The 19,939-nt window shown below is 41.4% G+C and overlaps 1 protein-coding gene across 3 annotated transcripts in view; it reads right to left on the bottom strand.

Moving 5' to 3' along the window:
• Positions 1–777: 777 nt before the first annotated feature.
• Positions 778–19,939, bottom strand: part of Usp32 (Ubiquitin specific protease 32) — a 74,608-nt gene continuing 55,446 nt past the window's right edge. Inside the window, exons 24-32 of one of the 3 annotated variants that reach the window (XM_069311258.1) lie at positions 16,501–16,599; positions 12,632–12,723; positions 11,498–11,705; positions 11,195–11,374; positions 10,170–10,397; positions 6,447–6,553; positions 6,128–6,302; positions 5,134–5,226; positions 778–1,540 (exon numbers count right to left, since the gene is read on the bottom strand). In XM_069311258.1, coding sequence (XP_069167359.1) covers positions 1,370–1,540; positions 5,134–5,226; positions 6,128–6,302; positions 6,447–6,553; positions 10,170–10,397; positions 11,195–11,374; positions 11,498–11,705; positions 12,632–12,723; positions 16,501–16,599 — 1,353 coding nt within the window. In that variant the 3' untranslated portion in view covers positions 778–1,369. The remainder of the gene's footprint in view (positions 1,541–5,133; positions 5,227–6,127; positions 6,303–6,446; positions 6,554–10,169; positions 10,398–11,194; positions 11,375–11,497; positions 11,706–12,631; positions 12,724–16,500; positions 16,600–19,939) is intronic. The other 2 variants (XM_069311259.1, XM_069311260.1) reach the window with 2 other exon arrangements.

The raw sequence follows: 19,939 nt of genomic DNA, 5'->3' as shown, positions 1-19,939 counted from the left end.
AACAGGTGATATGATCACCTGCTACAAAATAGTGGCAGGAATCAACACAGTTGACAAGGAGGAACTTTTGAAATTTGAAACTTCAAGAACAAGAGATCACAGATTCAAGCTAAGGAAACAAAGGTGCAGAAAAATATACAAAAGTTTTCTTTTGCAAACAAATTTGTAGATGACTGGAAAAATTTGAGAGAGATGGTGGATGCCAAACTGGTCAGTAGTTTGAAAATGTCATATAACGAAGATTATATGGAGGATAGGACTCCACGAGCATAGCTCTCATCCTGTAGCTATACTTTGTTACAGTACAAGTATGTGACATGAACATTGTCCTCCTTTGTTGCCAGCAAATGTTTTAGAGTAACTTTTCTATCAAGACTAGAAAGCTGAAATTTCTCAGCTACTGATATAAAATATTAATACATTATGTTAAAAATGAAATTAATTCACTGATAAGATTTCAGTTCTGGCAACAACTGAACTAACATTGTAATTCTTATCCTATTTTACATACTTAATTGCTAGTCCCTGACTCATGTCTTCTTCCCCTCAAGGGCTTGCCACTGTAATACAGTACGCAGAGTTGTATTCATTTACAAGTGAGGACAGTGTTTGTCTTATGAGAAGTAGCATACAAAATGTACCATAACCAAGGAATACCAAATGAATACGAATGCTATTTCATGATACAAGAAATATTCAAGTGTATTAATACAAATATGTTATCCATAAAATCCACTGACAATTTTACAGTTTTCTTTCCGAGCTTTTAATCTTGTCTTTTTCTGTTTATGAATGCAAGTTACAAATGTCTAAATTTAGAGAGGGTTGAAGGGTTCGGAAGTAAGAAGCAGAGGTATAGTACATGATCAGACTATAACAATTTATAAAAACACAATCACCAGAAACTAGAACATATCTCCTCATGTCTATTAATACAGTATGTATTTGGTACTCAAACATTAAACAAAATTAATTATTATTTATGTTATTATAAGCACAACCCCATTGAATTTCCTCCTAGATATCTTCCTTTGAAAACATACTAATGGTGTTTTAATACCTTGATATATGTGACATTCAGATTACTATGCAATGAAAACATCCTTATTTTAAATGAGCATGAGCATTCATATAGAAGCAATTTGAATGTTATTCTAACTGAATGATGAAAATATTTCATATACAGTATTACATATAAAAAATCATATATAACATTAAATAATAAAGTTTAGGTAGGAATGAAGTGATTACTTTTATAATAAGCTCTTTATCATATATAACACCTTGTTAGTAAATCTTAACTCAAAATATTGGTGAATAATGTAAGTTATGATAACTCCCAAAGCATCTTCCATTTCTTATTGTTGCTTTACATTACTCGGCACTGTTTCTTATATTCAGCTTCACTTTCTTCATCTAACTCCTTTGGAAAAGGTACCTTACCTTCTACATTTGGCATATATTTCTCCATGCTAAGGCCATCACGCTGGTAAAACAACATGTAGGCAGAATTGAGATCAATTTGTGACTCATTTACCTCCTGTGAGTGATAAAAATATCAGTAGTGAATGTAATGAAACACCTCTTTCTGGTGGGTCCATCAGTGGCTCCCTGGTGCTAGCCACTTGGGCATAGCTATACAGGTATCATGCCCTGCCACGCCCTTGTGAGTTATGAAAGACTTCTGGCATCCAGAGATAGAATCTGGTCCACCCAAAGAGACACGGAGCTGGGAATACTAGATCAACCTAGACCAAGAGCAAATATCACCTGAAAGGTACAGTGATTAAAACAAAAAAAATAATTAATAATAATAAAGTATTTCTATTATTATTATTATTAATATTAAATGTAATTAAACATTATGTTATTAAATAACATTAGATTTATGTTATTCCTCATTACATTAGAAGGAGACCGAGCCAAATCGGAAACCCAACACTGACACATGCAGCATGTCATTGGATGGGAACTATCCACTACTCAACAAGCAGTACAGCAGAGGAAGGAGGGATGAATGAATTCAACCAGTGGAATGAACCAAAACCATTGTGCATCCCTGAAGCTTGCACACAGTGAAGGCAGGTTTGATAGAAAGTTCCATACCCAATCTACACTACAGAGACCTGTGGGGAATTTTCCAGTGCCGGCAGGAAAAACAAACCAGGGGCCAGATTCACGAAAGCACTTACGCAAACACTTACGAACCTGTACATCTTTTCTCAATCTTTGGCGGCTTTGTTTTCAATTATTAAACAGTTAATGAGCTCCGAAGCACCAGGAGGTTGTTTATAACAATAACAACATTTGAATGGGAAGTTTTCATGTTTGTAAACTGTTTAATAAATGTAACCAAAGCCGTCAAAGATTGAGGAAAGATGTACACGTTCGTAAGCGCTTGCGTAAGTGCTTTCGTGAATCTAGCCCCAGGAACACTACTGTAGGTGCAGGGGATGCTCACCAAGCAAACACCTAACCCAGCTAAATAAATATGCAGTTGAAGAAGGTGTAGATGACATGTAGGAAATCTAGCAACCCCACACAATCCAAACCCTCCAGGAAAGCAACCCTGACTGGGCATGGCCAACATTAATAAACATCTAAGGAAGGAAACCCTAAACACTTGCAGCTCAAGGTGAACAAGTGACTCAAGGTCCACACAACAGTGAGACTAAGAAAGAACAAATACAAGCACAGTCCCCTGCAGGACAGAGTCTAAAGGATAACCAACACTTATCTGGAAAAAAAAGGAGAGGCCGGTGGTGGGAACATGATGAACTTGTGCTTTGGCAGCACTTGGCACATGATCAATTTGATATCACTGGGGGACTCAAGGTTGCTGGGGGTGCTACCCAGAGGTGGGAAGGTGCAAGTAGTGATGGTAATGATCTATCTACTGTGTTCTTTATTGTCAAAGTTACTAATATTTTCCTTGCAGCTGTATGATTTCAAGCGCTCTACCTTTTTGGCGGTATTTGCTCTTGACCTGGGCTGATCTAGTATCTCCAGCTCCCTGTCCCTCTTTGAGTGGACTATATTCTATCTCTGGTCTGTGGTAGGATATTATGTCTCCCAAGGTTCTGGTGGGGGCATGATACATGTTGAGCTATCCAGTTGGCTAGTTCCAGGGGCCACTGAGGGGTCCCTCCCAGAAGTGCAGTAATCAGTATTAACTAAAATATAAACTACCATATCTTAGATTTATCACAAACCAGCGTTGAATGTAATGAAACGCCATTTTGTTGGCGAGACCTGGAGGCTTCCCGGAGCTATCTGGGCTGATATGAATGTATTAGACCCTGACATCAGTCAAGCGAATGAAGTTCTAGGCCTACTGGGGACCACGAGCCAGAACCTGGCCACTTCAGAGAGGCACGAGGAGCAATGGCCTATGGAAACCCTTGTGTGGTTGGAAGCATTTAAGTTGTCTGCTATCAACCGGGTCAGCCACCCAGAAAGGTAGGTGCCCCGAAACAAACCCTATCTTTTTAAAATTTTGCTATTGAAAACTGAACTCCTCAAACTAAAAACGAGCAAATGAGCATGATGTCACAACCGTTGCCGTGCCGCTGTCTGCTCAGCTACCCCCCCTCCCGGGAAGGGGAAAGGGGGAGCCCCAGACCCCCCACGCCAGCTACCCACCCCCAGTTTAGAGGCTGGATGTCAAAACCACCGACCAGCGGGAGGGAGGGAGGGTTGCTGGGGAGCCTCTGGGTCTCACCCAGAAAATGGTTTTTCATTACATTCAACGATGGTTTTCTGGGGGGAGCCCCTTTGGCTCTCTGTAGGTACTTAACCAAAGATAAAACGAGAGGGACCTTGGAGGCAGTTGCCACTTGCTCCTCAACTCGAAGTCGACTTGAAGGAGCATCAACGAAGCCACCTGCTCTCTGTACAAATGGTGATAGACCCACCTCAGAAAGATTAGACGTAAAGACTTGAGAAGATCGAACCAGCTACGTAATGGACTGACCCAATCTGCTGAAAGAGGCGGAGCCACAGGAAGATCCCCCGGGTTCGGACATCAAGCAAGCAGCGCCTGAAACCAAGGCTGGGCCAGTCACCAATGGGCCAACAGGATTACTCTCTTTTGGTAAATCTACAAGCGAGCGAGGTGGACCTGGAGCAACAGCAGAACCGGGGGCTACTACCAGTGACGAAACTTCCTCCTAACCAGAGGCAAACAGAGGCGCATGAAACACCCCAGCTAACTCCAAGGGTGGGCAATCACCAGGCAGCAAAAGTCCACAGAAGAGGTAGACCCCAAGTGACTTTGTAGAAGATAACCCCAAGCCACAAGGGCAGTACTTACAGGGCACATAGGGAAGGTAACCCTAGGTGCATGCAGCCCGAGTACTTGTGAAATTACTCCTGGTTCACACACCACCACAGAACAGGACCACACCATAAGGCACAGCACTGGACGTCAGGGACCAGAATCGCACAACCGCCAGGTCTCACATCAGCCTCAAAACTGGGGGTGGATAGCCGTTGCGGAGGGATGGGGGGGGGGGGGGGTCTAGGGCTTCCCTCTGCTCCCTCCTGGGGAGGGAGGAGCTGCGCAGACAGCGGCATGGTGACGGTTGTAAGGTCATACTCGTTTGCTAGTTATTAATTTGGGGTTCAACAGTTCGGCTTTCAGTATCAAAATTTTTAACCAGATAGGGTTTGTTTTGGGACGCCTACCTTTCTGGGTGCCCGACCCAGATGATGGCAGACATAGAATGCGTCCAACCACACGGGGGTTTCTATGGGCCATTACTCCTCGTGCCTCTCTGAGGGGGCCAGGTTCTGGCTCGTGGTCCCCGGTAGGCCTACAACTCTATTCGCTTGATTGATGCCACGGTCCAATACATTCATATCAGCCCAGATAGCTCTGGGCTCCCCCAGAAATATCCTTTAACTTGTACTTAAATCACAATTCAAAATGTTTATTTTTGTACAATAAAACAGCATGTTATATTTTTACTTATTTTCTAGTTGAAGCTTTAATTATGATGATAAATTAGATAAAACATGCTGCTCATAAATATTTGTATTATTTAAAGTAAAATATAAAGATGAAAGCAAGATGAAAATCTCATTCAAATAAATTAATTCATTGGAGTAAATGGGGAAAAGATTAACAATTACCTTACAACTGCTATCATTGAAGCAAATCCATTTTCCCTGTGGGTTCTTGGCATAGCAGACATAATGACCTCCCTCCATAATTCCCGTATGACACTGCCATAAAGATGCACACAATTATTAATTGCAAATTATAATATATTCATTATTATACATTAAATGTTATAATATTTTTGAGTTAGTACTCAGTCTCTTTCTAAGGCAAGATCCTACTGGTAACTAGGATAGGCCCTAGCTTAGTCAGGGCAGATGCCTTGTTGGTTGAATGTTTTCTTGGTCCCCTGTTCCAAGGCTAGTATTTCCCAGGTTGTCCGCAGCATCACCAAATCTACTCAGCCTGCAGTCTATCCTCGAGCCCATGATATTCACCAATACGATGCATTGGCCGCAATGTCCTCCAGCATGTCCTGGACTGATGTTCAACCTCAGGGTCTTTGACATTTTACCAAGAGTTGTGGCAGCCCGGTAATTGATTAATGTTCCTGGTCCTAGCTGGTCATGTGTTGCATTGGGCTGTATCTCCTGGCCTGGATTATCTTCTTTGTCCTAGTGCAATCTACTACTACTCCTCCCTAGTAACTAACATATAAATAAGCTCAACTAACATAAATTAAGTTTTGCCTGTACATTAAGTTTTAACTGTATAAATCTGCATGCAAATTGTGGCCAGAGTATATATTGGAAAATCTAAGTGACACACTTCATGTCAGAAAACAAAAACAAATATTGCATTTTTACTACTTGTTTCAAGATTTTTCTCAAACATAACAAATCTTAACATTTTTAGTTTTTAATAGTTGTATAAACCAGTAACCAGGAGGCCTGGTCAAAGGCTGGGCCAGGTTCCATTAACCTCCTGGAATCTTCAACAGGTAGTCAACAGGTAATACCTTTAAAAACTGAAAATGAGAGATGCGAGTTAATTCAGCTTAAAGCATTGTAGGAAGAATATTTTTATCCATTATATTAAGCTTTCACATGCACAAAAAATACTTACAGCAATAGCATAGAGGTTGTACTTGAGGTCAAGTGGGTCATATCCCTCCTCCAAGCGGTGCTGGTGGAAATCCTGAAGGGTGTCCCCATATAAAACCGAGCCATTTCTTATACGTCTTTTATTTCCTCCTTCACTACCCCCAACATTTCCATCACGAGGCATCCCTGGATATGAACTGTGGATAATGCAATTAAAATGCCATGTATTTATTAAAATCAGAGAAGAATACAACCCAATCTTATAGGAAATGTGTACAACATTGCAAAACCCTAAATTGTAAAGAAATTAACTCTAGAAAAAAACATTTGAGACCAATTACCTGATAGTTGTGCCAATGATGTTCCCATTTACTGAAGCATTCATAGAGTTTTTACCATTTCTCAACAACAACTCGTCATCATAGTTTCCTTTAATATGCTCAATTATCTGTGAAAAAAACCCAGCATTGAATGTAATAAAATGCCAATTTCTGGATGAGCCCTGGTGGCTCCTTGAAGCTACCATCTCTAGTGTAGGTCCCAACTACTAGGTGCCATCAGTCACCGAGTTCTCTGGCCCACCAATAACCCAGAGCCAGGACCTGGTCTCCTCACAAAGGCAAAGGGAGCTGTGGTATTTATATATTAAGTTATTCATTTATGCCACCTTTAGGAAGATACCTAGAAAGTCAGTGAGTCAAAACAAACCACAGCTGGCTGCCTTTGAGACCTGCAGGCTGAAAAACAGCCACAGAACTCCCCAAACTATGTAAACAAACTGTCAAAAATGTTATAAACCAGTGCCCGCTCATTTGCCTCACTCTCTCCCGGGAAGGAGGAGGGAAGGAAGGTTGGCTCTCAGGTAGCTACACCATCAGTTTGATGAATGATGTAAGGACCAGACTCCCTGGGGAAGAAGAACAGACGGAGCCACCAGGGGGTATCCAGAAATTGGAATTTCATTATATTCATTATATGGAAGAGGATTTCTCTGTTATATTTGTTCGAGGTTAACTAAAAGAATAAAACTTAACTGTAGAATGTATTACACTGATTAGAAATTTACACAACATTTAAAACCTACAAGGTTCATTCTCAAGTGAGGAGACAGGATGTTGTTGTTGTTTTAGATTTAGCTACTCGGAACTAAAATTTCCATGTAGCACGGGCTATGGTGACCCCGTAAAGAACCTATTGTATTTATTCTGCTGTGAGGTCAGGTACATACAAATAGTTGAGGGCTGAGGAGTAAAGGAAAGAGGCATAGGTCAATAATCTATACTGACAAAGATTAGTCAGGTAATTACCTAAGTGTAGTTACAGGATAAGAGCTATGCTCGTGGTATCCCGTCTTCCCAGTACTCTTTGTCGTACCGTATAATGCTTTGAAACTACTGATGGTTTTGGCTTCCACCACCGTCTCACTTAGCTTGTTCCAACCGTCTCCATCTGTACCACTCCTGTAACAGAGTGGTACAAAAGAAAACTTTCTAATATTTTTTCGACACATTTGTTTCCTTAGCTTGAATCTGTGTTCTCTTGTTCGTGAAGTTGCTGGTTTCAGGAATTCCTCTTTGTCAATTTTGTTGATTTCTATTAGTATTTGTAAGTAGTGATCATATGTCCTCTTTTTCTTCTATCTTCCAGTTTTGGCATGTTTAACACCTCCAGTCTCTCCTCGTAACTCTTGTTTTTCAGTTCCGGAAGCCATTCTGTAGTATGCCGTTGCACCTTTTGCAGTTTATGTGCTTCTCGAGATTTGGGCACCATACAACTGCTCTATATTCTAATTTTGGTCTTACTAAAGTCATGAACAGTTTCTTTAGTATTTCACCATCCATATAATTAAAAGCAAGTCTGAAGTTGGAAAGCGACACATACGCTTCTCTCACAATGTACTTTATGTGTTCCTCTGGCAACAGCTTACTAGTCTATTTCAATTCCTCATTCCATTACATAGCCTTTTATTCACATTGAATTCTATTTGCCATTTGTTGCTCCAAGCACTTATTTTATCTAGATCAATTTGAAAGGCACTACAGGTACAATCGTCTGCATCTCCTATCTTCCCCAGTATCTTCGCATCATCTGCAAACATGTTCATATAATTCTGTTTTCCATCTGGTAGATCGTTTATGTAGATGATGAACATTACTGGTGCAAGAACTGAACCCTGTGGTACTCAGCTAGTAACACTCCTCCAGTCAGATAAATTATCCCTGATTAATACCCTCATCTCTCTGTCAGTTAGAAAATGTTTCATCTATGTCAGAAGCCTCCCTGTCATACCTCCACCATGTTCCATTTCCAGAACAGCCTCTTGTATGGGACTATCAAAAGCCTTTTTATTTTTTTTAGGTGCAGACTGACACAGTCAACCCAACCACCTCTTTCCTGTAGTATCTCTGTGACTATCATAAACACTAAGAAGATTTGTTACACAGGATCTTCCTGTTCGAAAACCATACTGTCTGTTCGTTATTATGTCATTACTCTCTAGGTAATGGAGAGTAGAAGAACTCCCAGAACCCCCATCAAGCAGGTATCAAGCACGTAGGTGTTCAACCCATTTGGCTTTAACTATTTTTTCAAGTGTTTTCACTACCATGCTTGTTTATGATAAGGGTCCATAATTTAGAGGTTCCTCTCGACTACCATTTTTATAGACTGGTACTATGTTTGCCTTTTTCCATATATCTGCTAAGATTCCTGTGCACGAGGATGTCTGGAACATTAATTGGAGTGGAATGCTCAGCTCAGTTGCACATTCTTGCAGCACCCATGGTAAAACTCCTCCAGGTCCAACCGCTTTATTTTTTCCTAGCCTCGTGAGTAATTTTTTCACTTTGGCTTGAGATCTTTATATGTATTCTATGGTGTGCTCTGGAATTGGTATTTGGTCCAGTTCTCTGAAGTCCTCATTTTGTACAAATACAGTTTGGAACTGTTCATTCAGCATTTCACACATTTCTTATTCATTCTCAGTAGTCCTGTTCCCTGTTCTCAATCTCTGGATTTTATCTTTTACATGCAGCTTGCTTTTAATTAATTTATAGAAAAGCCTGGATCTGTTTTACATTTGTCCGCTATATCTTTCTCAAAGTTTCCTTCTGCCTCTCTCCTCACCGCTGTGTACTGTAATGGTTTCTTGCTGGCTTGTATTGCTGGTATGTTTGCAGATTCGGCCTCTTCCGATATTGTGCCCATTTTCTTGTCTTTTTCCTCTCTGGCCCTTTCATAAGCACAAGATGTGCCAATCACAACCCCAGACTTGCCCCAAGGTGAACGCCACCACAAGTGAGGTGGACCTCTGAAGGAGCTTCCCCCCAAACACTTGAGGGAAGAAAATCTCGGAGGTGCAAAGGAAGCACCTTCCTTAACCTGAAAACATGCAGCTCCAAGTGCACAAAACTCCTGGCCGACACACACACAGACATGCAAGGAACAGACACCAAGGAAAAAACCCTAAGACAAGCACTGGGGCCAGAGCGACTGTGGCAGACCCAGCACACATCAGAGGAGAACTGATGGTGGAGCAGGCTATGAGCAGTGGCCTGGCACAGGCTGTCCCCCTTCCTCCCTCCAAACAAGGGGAAAGGGTGGGGTGAATGAGCAGGTGGTGGTTCATAACATTTTTGATTGTTTACGTAGTTTGGGGGAGTTCGATGGCCATTTTTGAGCGTACAGGTCTCTGAGGCAGCCAGCTGTGGTTTGTTTTGACTCGCTGACTTCTGGGTGCCTTTCTCATTGGAGGCATAAATGAACTAAATGTATAAATGTCACAGCTTCCTTCGTCTCTGTGAGGGGAACCAGGTTCTGTCTCTGGGTTCCAGGTAGGCAATAGAACTCCATAACTGATGACACCTAGTAGTTGACACCTACAATGCAGATGGTAACTGGAGGGAGCCACAAAGGGTTTCCCTAGAAAAGATAATCCAAAAATTACAGAATAATGTTACCATTATAAAGACTAATACCAGAAATACAAATTTGTATTTAGCATTTTAGAATTAATATGTACAGTACTGTATATATAAGTGCCAAAATGCTATCAGGATTCTTACCTTATTTTCAGGTACCACTTCTAAAAATATATTATCTTTATCTTGAAGATTTGCCATATATACAGCTGGTTCAACTCCTTCCAGCTCTGCTCTATGCAGATAGATTGTTTGTCGGGGTACAGAAGCCAAGTACTCTGTTGGATCGAAGTCTCTTAAGGGAAAGTTAACAATTTTCTGGCTCTTGATCCATTTGTTACTGACGAATTGAAACCTCTTCAGATGAACGATCTAAATTTTGGGAACAGTAAATAAACAAAGGTCAGAAGGAAATTTAATTAATATTAGAGTACTTGTAAATCTTAATTCAGTTCAAAGTGGTGTCACTTCATTTTTTACAGTACAAAACCATAAACAAAATTACTACATATTTTTCTGTAAATTATAAAATTGAAGTAACTGCCATGAATAATTCTTTGCTCAATGATGCCTTTAACAATCTTTTGTAGCACTGCTGAAAATTAAGAAAACATCAAACTACTACAAATTCGAAAACAGAGGTACCACTGTACATTGATTAGTGGACTCTCAGCATTGGCGAAGGCTTGGACAAACAATCCTTGCTTAATCGAACTTGTATCTTCCACTGAATAATTTGTACCACATACAATTTGTTTGGACCCTCCAGGAATTTGTTAAGAGTGGGGTTCATAAGAGTGAGGACTTGCTATGGCTAGAAAAAGCTAATGTGTAACTTGAAGTTCCTAAGAGTCAGGTATCACTCAACAAAATATAAATATGTTCAATCCCCATTTATTCATTTTTATGGGTAGAAGGTATGGGTCTATATATGGGTAGAGGGTATGGGTCTATGTATGGGTAGAGAAAGGCATAGGACACACAATAAGCCACTCCCATAATTATGTCCACATGCATAATTAAAAAACAGAACATGGACAATCCCTGCCCAGGAATCTCCCATGACCCTATGTGTTTCATCTACAGTACTTGATGGCAAAATATGCTCACTCCAAGTAATGTTTTTCACTTTCAGAGGAATTTTGCAACTGCATTATTAAAAAACTTACCAATATAGGTGGTAATCTCCATATTTGCAATTTTTTGGATGCTTGTTGGATCTTTTTACACTTGTCACAGGAATACTCAAGAGTTTCTTCAGAACAGAAAGCTTCTAAGCAGTCTGACAGTGCAATAGGTTCTACATGTTTGCGACGCATCTCTTCAACACTACCATGTTCCATAAATACCTGTTAGAAAAATTTAGTGTTGATATACAGTATACTGTACTTAAAAAACACAATTATATTTAATCCAAAGTAGCACACAAATAAACCAAGCAATACATATTACAGTACTTAATTAATGCTAACCCTCTCTAAAGCTGTTTGATATCGCAGATGAAGAGCTGTTGGGTCCCAATCAATGGCAAGGAAGGCAGCATTCTGAGAGAAATTGTCATCATCACACGGCAACTGACATCCTCTACAAAATCTATACCAAGGACACCATGCACACTGAAGCCCTTCACGCTCAACAACACGTAGGACAAAAGGGAATTCATAACCCAAGCTGTCATCACTGAAATGATAACCATACATTATTTTATGCATATGAAAACATGAACAAAGATGTTGAATAAAACTAATCATTTAAATGTATGCAAAAAGCAATCTTATAACAAATATCTGACATGTACATTTAAGGGACCCCAAGTGAATGTTGAGTATTTTTTTATATTGTAAAATTTTACATTGCCATGTTAATGTCCTGCCTGACAGCTCTGGAGGAGCTGACCGCCTCCATCGATTACACTGTCAACATCTCAATTTTGCCAGACTTCCTTGCCCTACTACGGCTTGCCCTAATGCAGCCAAAATATGTTAATTACGATCCCCTTCCCTGTGGTCAAGAAACACAAATGAACACTTTTATAAGACAGAAAAACCAGCATTGAATGTAATGAAACGCCATTTTCTGGGTGAGACCTGGAAGCTCCCCGGAGCTATACCGGGCTGATATGCTAATGTCAGACTTTGGCATCAGTCATGTGTATGGAGTTCTTAGGGCCTACCAGGGACCACGGCCAGAACCTGTCCCCCTCAGAGAGGCAAGGGGAGCAATGGCCTATAGAAATCCCCGTGTGGTTGGAAGCATTCTATGTCTGCCATCAACCGGGTTAAGCATCCAGAAAAGTAAGCGTCCCAAAACAAACCCCTATTCTGGTTAAAATTGCTACCAAAAGCCAAACTAGTGGATAGAACTCCCCAACAGAAAACAAGCAAACTAGTATGACGTCACATGTCACCGCGCCATTGTCTGCGCAGCTCCCCCCTCCCCGGGAGGGGGAAGGGGGGAGCCCCAGACCTCACACGGCAGCTACCACCCATCAGTTCTGAGGCTGGATGTCAAAACACGCGAAAACCGCCGACCGGAGGGAGGGAGGGAGGGTTGCCGGGGAGCCTCCAGGTCTCACCCAGAAAATGGTGTTTCTTTGAAACACTTACCAATCATGAGCATGGTTGGGTCCGGCAGCTTCAGTTGGCGGTAGAGGCGAGACTAATCTTGACACCTGCGTCCACACGCCTTGATACAAATCCTGAAATATTAATTACTTTTACCAAAAGACATGGCAGGATGTGCAAAATAGCCCAACTGAAAAGTAGAGGTGCAATAGGCACGCTGAGAGAGAACGTGATCAACATCAAAGGCTCGTGACTTTCTACACTACCTCTACATATACAGGGCATAACTAGCCGCCCTCTAAAAGTGGTCAAAAAGAGAACTCGACAAGCATCTGTAAAGGATACCTGATCAACCAGGCTGTGACTCGTACATCAGGCTGAAATCAGCTTGATCAGAGACTGGACCACCGGGACGTTGATCGTCGAAATAATCAACAGGTAATAACAGATAAGTACTTTATTCCAGTTTTATTTCACTAAGGCTAATTAACAGGTAAATAAATTATGATATCAATTTGTACAGCAAAAAAAAAAAAAAGCATCATATGTAATGAAACGCCAGTTTGTAGACGAGCCCTAGAGGCTCCCTGAAGTTATCACACTGATTAAGTGCCATACTATTAGATGTTATCAGTCGCGGAGTTCTATTGGTCTACTGAGGATCACGAGTCAGAATCTGGTTCCCTCAGAGAGGTGCAAGGAGCGATGGCCTATGAATACCTTATATTTAAAGTGTATCATCTTTGCTACCATCCAAGGAAAGGCACCCAGAAAGATAGGCAAATCAAAACAGATTATTGCATGATTAAAATGAAACCACAGCCTCAAAATTGCCAAAAGAACTCCCCCACATTGAAAACAAAATTGTGAAACTAGTGCCCCGCTAGTTTGCCATTGGTGGAAGGAGGCAGTACTGGGTCAGCTGGACCGCTCACAGTCCAGTTTTATAATGATAAAACCTGCCAAAGACCTGGGGGACAGAGGGTGGTAGGGAGCCTCTGGGGCTCACCCAGAAACTGAAATTTCATTACATTTCATTACATTTCAGTACTATCAACAATAGGTACTCTGAGAGAGAACTCTATCAACATCAGAGGCCCGAGACTGTTCAATAAGCTTCCGCTACACATAAGGGGCATAACTGGCCGACCCCTCACAGTGTTCAAGAGAGAACTGGATAAGCACCTCCAAAGGATACCTGATCAACCAGGCTGTGATTCGTACGTCAGGCTGCGAGCAGCCACGTCCAACAGCCTGGTTGACCAGTCCAGCAACCAGGGGGGCCTGATTGACGACCGGGCCGCGGGGACGCTAAGCCCCGGAAGCACCTCAAGGTAACCTCAAGGTAAGGTATCAACAGAGAAAAACAAAAAGGTTCACTCACCAGGAAGACGGCAGCACCGCAGGTATCAATGCGAAGAAGTGACTGATCTCCACGAGACATGACCCAGAGCAACACAAGGCCACAGAGGACCAGGGACGTTGACAAGATACCTGGCAGCCAAGACCCTGTTAGACCTCCAAAACCCCCCACGCCTGAATATCGACCCAAGACATATTACCCAAAATGGCTGAGAGCGGTGTACTTATGGACATCTTGAGCACAAGGGTAGACTGCAGGCTGGCTAGCTCTAGCTTTAATAACACTGTGGAAAACCTAAGAAATATGAGCCTTAGAACAGGGCACTAGGAAAACCGGATTAACCCACATTGAGTTCACCGAAACAGAACTGGTGGCCTGAAGGTAGCGGAGTAAAGCCTCTACCAGATAAAGTGCATGATTCACCCCCCACCTTCCTGGAGGAACTAAGTATCCACAACTAAAGGACCCCTCCAGAAGCCTGCAGATTTGTTCACCAGAAAAGAAGTAGCCGGCTGCAACCTAACAAATCGATCACCAGGACCCAAAGAAGAAAACCCAAGCGCTGGAGGAGAGTATGAAGCTCACTCAACTGACACCTGGAGGCCAGGGAAAGCAAAAACAACGTCTTCTAAAAACAATCCCGGACCGAAGGGGCCATTGTAAAAAGAGAGGTATAGAGAAAAGAAAGAAGCCAGTCCAAAGACCAGGTGGCCCATGAGCAGACCGGAGGTGAAACAACGCGCTAAAAAGCTTGTGAAATGGGGCAGAAGAAACGTCAACCCCAAACACGAGCTGGCTCGGCTCCGCTAATGCCGCATGATAAGATGCGACAGTATTCTGCATAAGACACCTATCAAGGAACAACCTGGAAAGAAAGAATAAAACAACCCGGTTGGAGATGGAAGTAAAATGACAAAAGGAGAGAAAAAGGCACAAAGACCGCCAAGAATCACTCGACCACCAGGTAAGCACATCAGTAAATAACTGAAGCCGGTCAACCCAGCCTGGCTTTCCCTTCCTCCCGAGAGGGAAGGTGGTGCTTACTAGCAGGGGGAAAGTTTCATTAAGTTTTGGTTGTTTCTTTTCTTCTTGGGAGCCGGTCGGCCGAGCGGACAGCACGCGGGACTTGTGATCCTGTGGTCCTGGGTTCGATCCCAGGCGCCGGCGAGAAACAATGGGCAGAGTTTCTTTCATCCTATGCCCCTGTTACCTAGCAGTAAAATAGGTACCTGGGTGTTAGTCAGCTGTCACGGGCTGCTTCCTGGGGGTGGAGGCTTGGTCGAGGACCGGGCCGCGGGGACACTAAAAAAAAGCCCCGAAATCATCTCAAGATAACCTCAAGATAACCTGGGGGGGAATTCTTTTGACATTTTGGGAGCTTCGGTCTCGTTTTTTTAAACCAGGTAATGGTTTTTGATTTGCCCATCTTTCTGGGTGCTTCCCTGGTGATGGCAAAGATGATAACCTTTAAATGTAAAATGATCATAGGCCATTGCTCCCAAGAGCCAGAATCTGGCTCATGGTCCCTGTAGGCAAAAAGAAGTTTGCAACCGATGACACTGGGTAGTCTGGCACTTAATCAGCGATGATAGTTTAAGGGGAGTCGATGGGGGCTCCCTGCAGAAATGCCATGTTATGGAATGTAGAATAGGAGCAAATAAGCCTCACACAACTTATAAATTATGTGGAAAAGAATTAAATAACTCTAATAAAGAGAGTTCTAGGAGCAGTACTTGGTAGTAGACTGTCATCAGAGGAGCACATAAAGAGCACTGTGCGAGGAGCCTGTGCTATGCTTTCCAATTTCAGACTCACTTTTAAACACATGGATAGTGACATACTAGAGTAGCTGTTCATAACTTTTGTGAGACCACAACTCAACTATGTAGCAGCTAAATGGTGCACATATGTCAAGAAACACATCAACAAACTGGAAAAGATGCAAAGCCATGCAACAAAATCGCTATTGGAATTGAAAGACGAGCTGTGAGGAGAGGCTAGAGATATTAAATACTGTATGCCACAGTTAAAAGATAGAAGAAAAAAAAAGAGGATATGATCACTATGTACAAAATAGTAATGGGAATTGACAAAATTGACAAAAAAGAATTTCTTGAAACTGGCAACTTCAAGAACAAGAGAACATAGATTCAAGCTAAGGAAACAAAGGTGCAGCATAAATATTAGAAAGCTTTCTTTTCCCGGGTGGTAGATGGTTGGAACAAGATAAATAAGGTGATGGCTGCCAAAACTGTCAGTAGTTCCAGATTGCCACATGACAAAGAATACTGGGAAAATGGGACACCACGAGTGTAGCTCTCATCCTATTACTACACTTAGGTAATTACACACACACAATGTGATAAACATGATGACCATAAACAAAAACAAAATAGCATGTCATCACGGGACCTAACAGGAGAGATCTATTCATTCTATTTTTAAGGTACAATAAACAGACAAGATACACTCTTCTGAGATTCCAATTTTTATCTTTAAATAAAATCCATTTATATGACATACAATTTGTATTTTCATGGTGACTAACCTGATGTGTTGCATAGGTACTGCAAGGTATAACGAGAGGTAACCCAAATAAACTTGGTCTGGTCTTTTGTGATGAAAGGAAATACACTTCTTGCCGCATCTAATGAACAAAAATAAAATCATTAATAATGAAACTTATTAGTTCCTGGTAGCACTAAAAATTTTTACATTAAACCAATGCAGCTTATAGTAAAATGAAAACTTCTCATTAATTATAATATTTAAATAACTTTAATCTCATGGTGCCAAATGTTCCAAATACTAAAATAAAAAAAAAATTGATTGCCAAAATTACTATATAGATGTTACAGCAATCTAATTTAAATCTTTGGTTATTATAGACACTAGAACATGGCCACAGAAAAATAACCATTCAATGCTAAATGTGGGCTTTAATCCCTGCATTGCACCACAGTTTAAATCTAACAACACACTGATACACAAAAAAACTTATTTTCTGTGGAGAGCCCTTCGATTCCCCGGAGCTATACCGGGCTGATGTGCACATATTAGACCGTGGCAACCATCAATCAATGGAGTTCTAGTCCTACCAGGGATCAGAGCCAGAACCTGGCCCTCTCAAGAAGAGGCACGAGGAGCAATGACCTAAAGACACCCCCCCGTGTAATTGGAAGCGGTCTTTGTCTGCCATCTACTAGGTCAGGTACCCAGAAAGGTAGGAATTCCAAAATAAACTACTGCTGGTTAAAAACTGCAAACTGAAAGCCGAACTAGCAAGCAGAACTCCCCGTCAAAAAAAACAAACAAGTATGACATCACCACAACAGTCATGCATCCGTCTGCACCCCCTTCCCCCATTGGGGAAGGGGGGAGGGGGGGGGTTGCAGTGTTTGGTGGGGGCAAGTGGGCTAGCTGGATGGGTAACTGGCTGGTTGAGAGGGAGGCAGGCAGGAGTGGGGGTGGGCTGGTGAACTGGTGGGTGGATGGACTGTTGCTGACTGGCAGGCTTCATCATCTATTAACTCGGGACTATGAATCATTAGAGCCGTCACAAACACACAAGAAAATACAGCTTGATTTACTCTTTGATGATGAGATACGTAAAAGTGTACACAAGCTCCAACAGTTGTTGGTTTTCTACATACACAAAACTTGAAATTACTTTTACTTAAATAAATTAGCACATCTAAGAATGGTAAAGAGTCATCTTTTCCCAGTTCCATTGTAAACTTCATGGATGGGGCTAGATTATTTAATTTTAATAAAAATGTGTCCAGGTTTCCTTTCTCAGGCAATAAACAATATACATCAACATAACGGAACCATGATATCCTCGGAGCAAGGTGACTGGTATACTATTATACTATGATGGAGCAAGGTGACTGGTATACTATTATACTATGATGGAGCAAGGTGACTGGTATACTATTATACTATGATGGAGCAAGGTGACTGGTATACTATTATACTATGATGGAGCAAGGTGACTGGTATACTATTATACTATGATGGAGCAAGGTGACTGGTATACTATTATACTATGATGGAGCAAGATGACTGGTATACTATTATACTATGATGGAGCAAGGTGACTGGTATACTATTATACTATGATGGAGCAAGATGACTGGTATACTATTACACTATGATGGAGCAAGGTGACTGGTATACTATTACACTATGATGGAGCAAGGTGACTGGTATACTATTATACTATGATGGAGCAAGGTGACTGGTATACTATTACACTATGATGGAGCAAGGTGACTGGTATACTATTATACTATGATGGAGCAAGGTGACTGGTATACTATTACACTATGATGGAGCAAGGTGACTGGTATACTATTATACTATGATGGAGCAAGGTGACTGGTATACTATTATACTATGATGGAGCAAGGTGACTGGTATACTATTATACTATGATGGAGCAAGGTGACTGGTATACTATTACACTATGATGGAGCAAGGTGACTGGTATACTATTACACTATGATGGAGCAAGGTGACTGGTATACTATTACACTATGATGGAGCAAGGTGACTGGTATACTATTACACTATGATGGAGCAAGGTGACTGGTATACTATTATACTATGATGGAGCAAGGTGACTGGTATACTATTACACTATGATGGAGCAAGGTGACTGGTATACTATTATACTATGATGGAGCAAGGTGACTGGTATACTATTACACTATGATGGAGCAAGGTGACTGGTATACTATTATACTATGATGGAGCAAGGTGACTGGTATACTATTACACTATGATGGAGCAAGGTGACTGGTATACTATTATACTATGATGGAGCAAGGTGACTGGTATACTATTATACTATGATGGAGCAAGGTGACTGGTATACTATTACACTATGATGGAGCAAGGTGACTGGTATACTATTACACTATGATGGAGCAAGGTGACTGGTATACTATTACACTATGATGGAGCAAGGTGACTGGTATACTATTACACTATGATGGAGCAAGGTGACTGGTATACTATTATACTATGATGGAGCAAGGTGACTGGTATACTATTACACTATGATGGAGCAAGGTGACTGGTATACTATTATACTATGATGGAGCAAGGTGACTGGTATACTATTACACTATGATGGAGCAAGGTGACTGGTATACTATTACACTATGATGGAGCAAGGTGACTGGTATACTATTATACTATGATGGAGCAAGGTGACTGGTATACTATTATACTATGATGGAGCAAGGTGACTGGTATACTATTATACTATGATGGAGCAAGGTGACTGGTATACTATTATACTATGATGGAGCAAGGTGACTGGTATACTATTACACTATGATGGAGCAAGGTGACTGGTATACTATTACACTATGATGGAGCAAGGTGACTGGTATACTATTACACTATGATGGAGCAAGGTGACTGGTATACTATTATACTATGATGGAGCAAGGTGACTGGTATACTATTACACTATGATGGAGCAAGGTGACTGGTATACTATTATACTATGATGGAGCAAGGTGACTGGTATACTATTATACTATGATGGAGCAAGGTGACTGGTATACTATTACACTATGATGGAGCAAGGTGACTGGTATACTATTACACTATGATGGAGCAAGGTGACTGGTATACTATTATACTATGATGGAGCAAGGTGACTGGTATACTATTACACTATGATGGAGCAAGGTGACTGGTATACTATTATACTATGATGGAGCAAGATGACTGGTATACTATTACACTATGATGGAGCAAGGTGACTGGTATACTATTACACTATGATGGAGCAAGATGACTGGTATACTATTACACTATGATGGGGCAAGGTGACTGGTATACTATTACACTATGATGGAGCAAGGTGACTGGTATACTATTACACTATGATGGAGCAAGGTGACTGGTATACTATTATACTATGATGGAGCAAGGTGACTGGTATACTATTACACTATGATGGAGCAAGG

Source organism: Procambarus clarkii, chromosome 69 (assembly GCF_040958095.1).
Source record: "Procambarus clarkii isolate CNS0578487 chromosome 69, FALCON_Pclarkii_2.0, whole genome shotgun sequence".
In the NCBI taxonomy this organism is placed as follows: domain Eukaryota; kingdom Metazoa; phylum Arthropoda; class Malacostraca; order Decapoda; family Cambaridae; genus Procambarus; species Procambarus clarkii.
The sequence above is the reverse complement of the archived record's forward strand: the minus strand, read 5'-3'. Positions and strand labels throughout refer to the sequence as shown.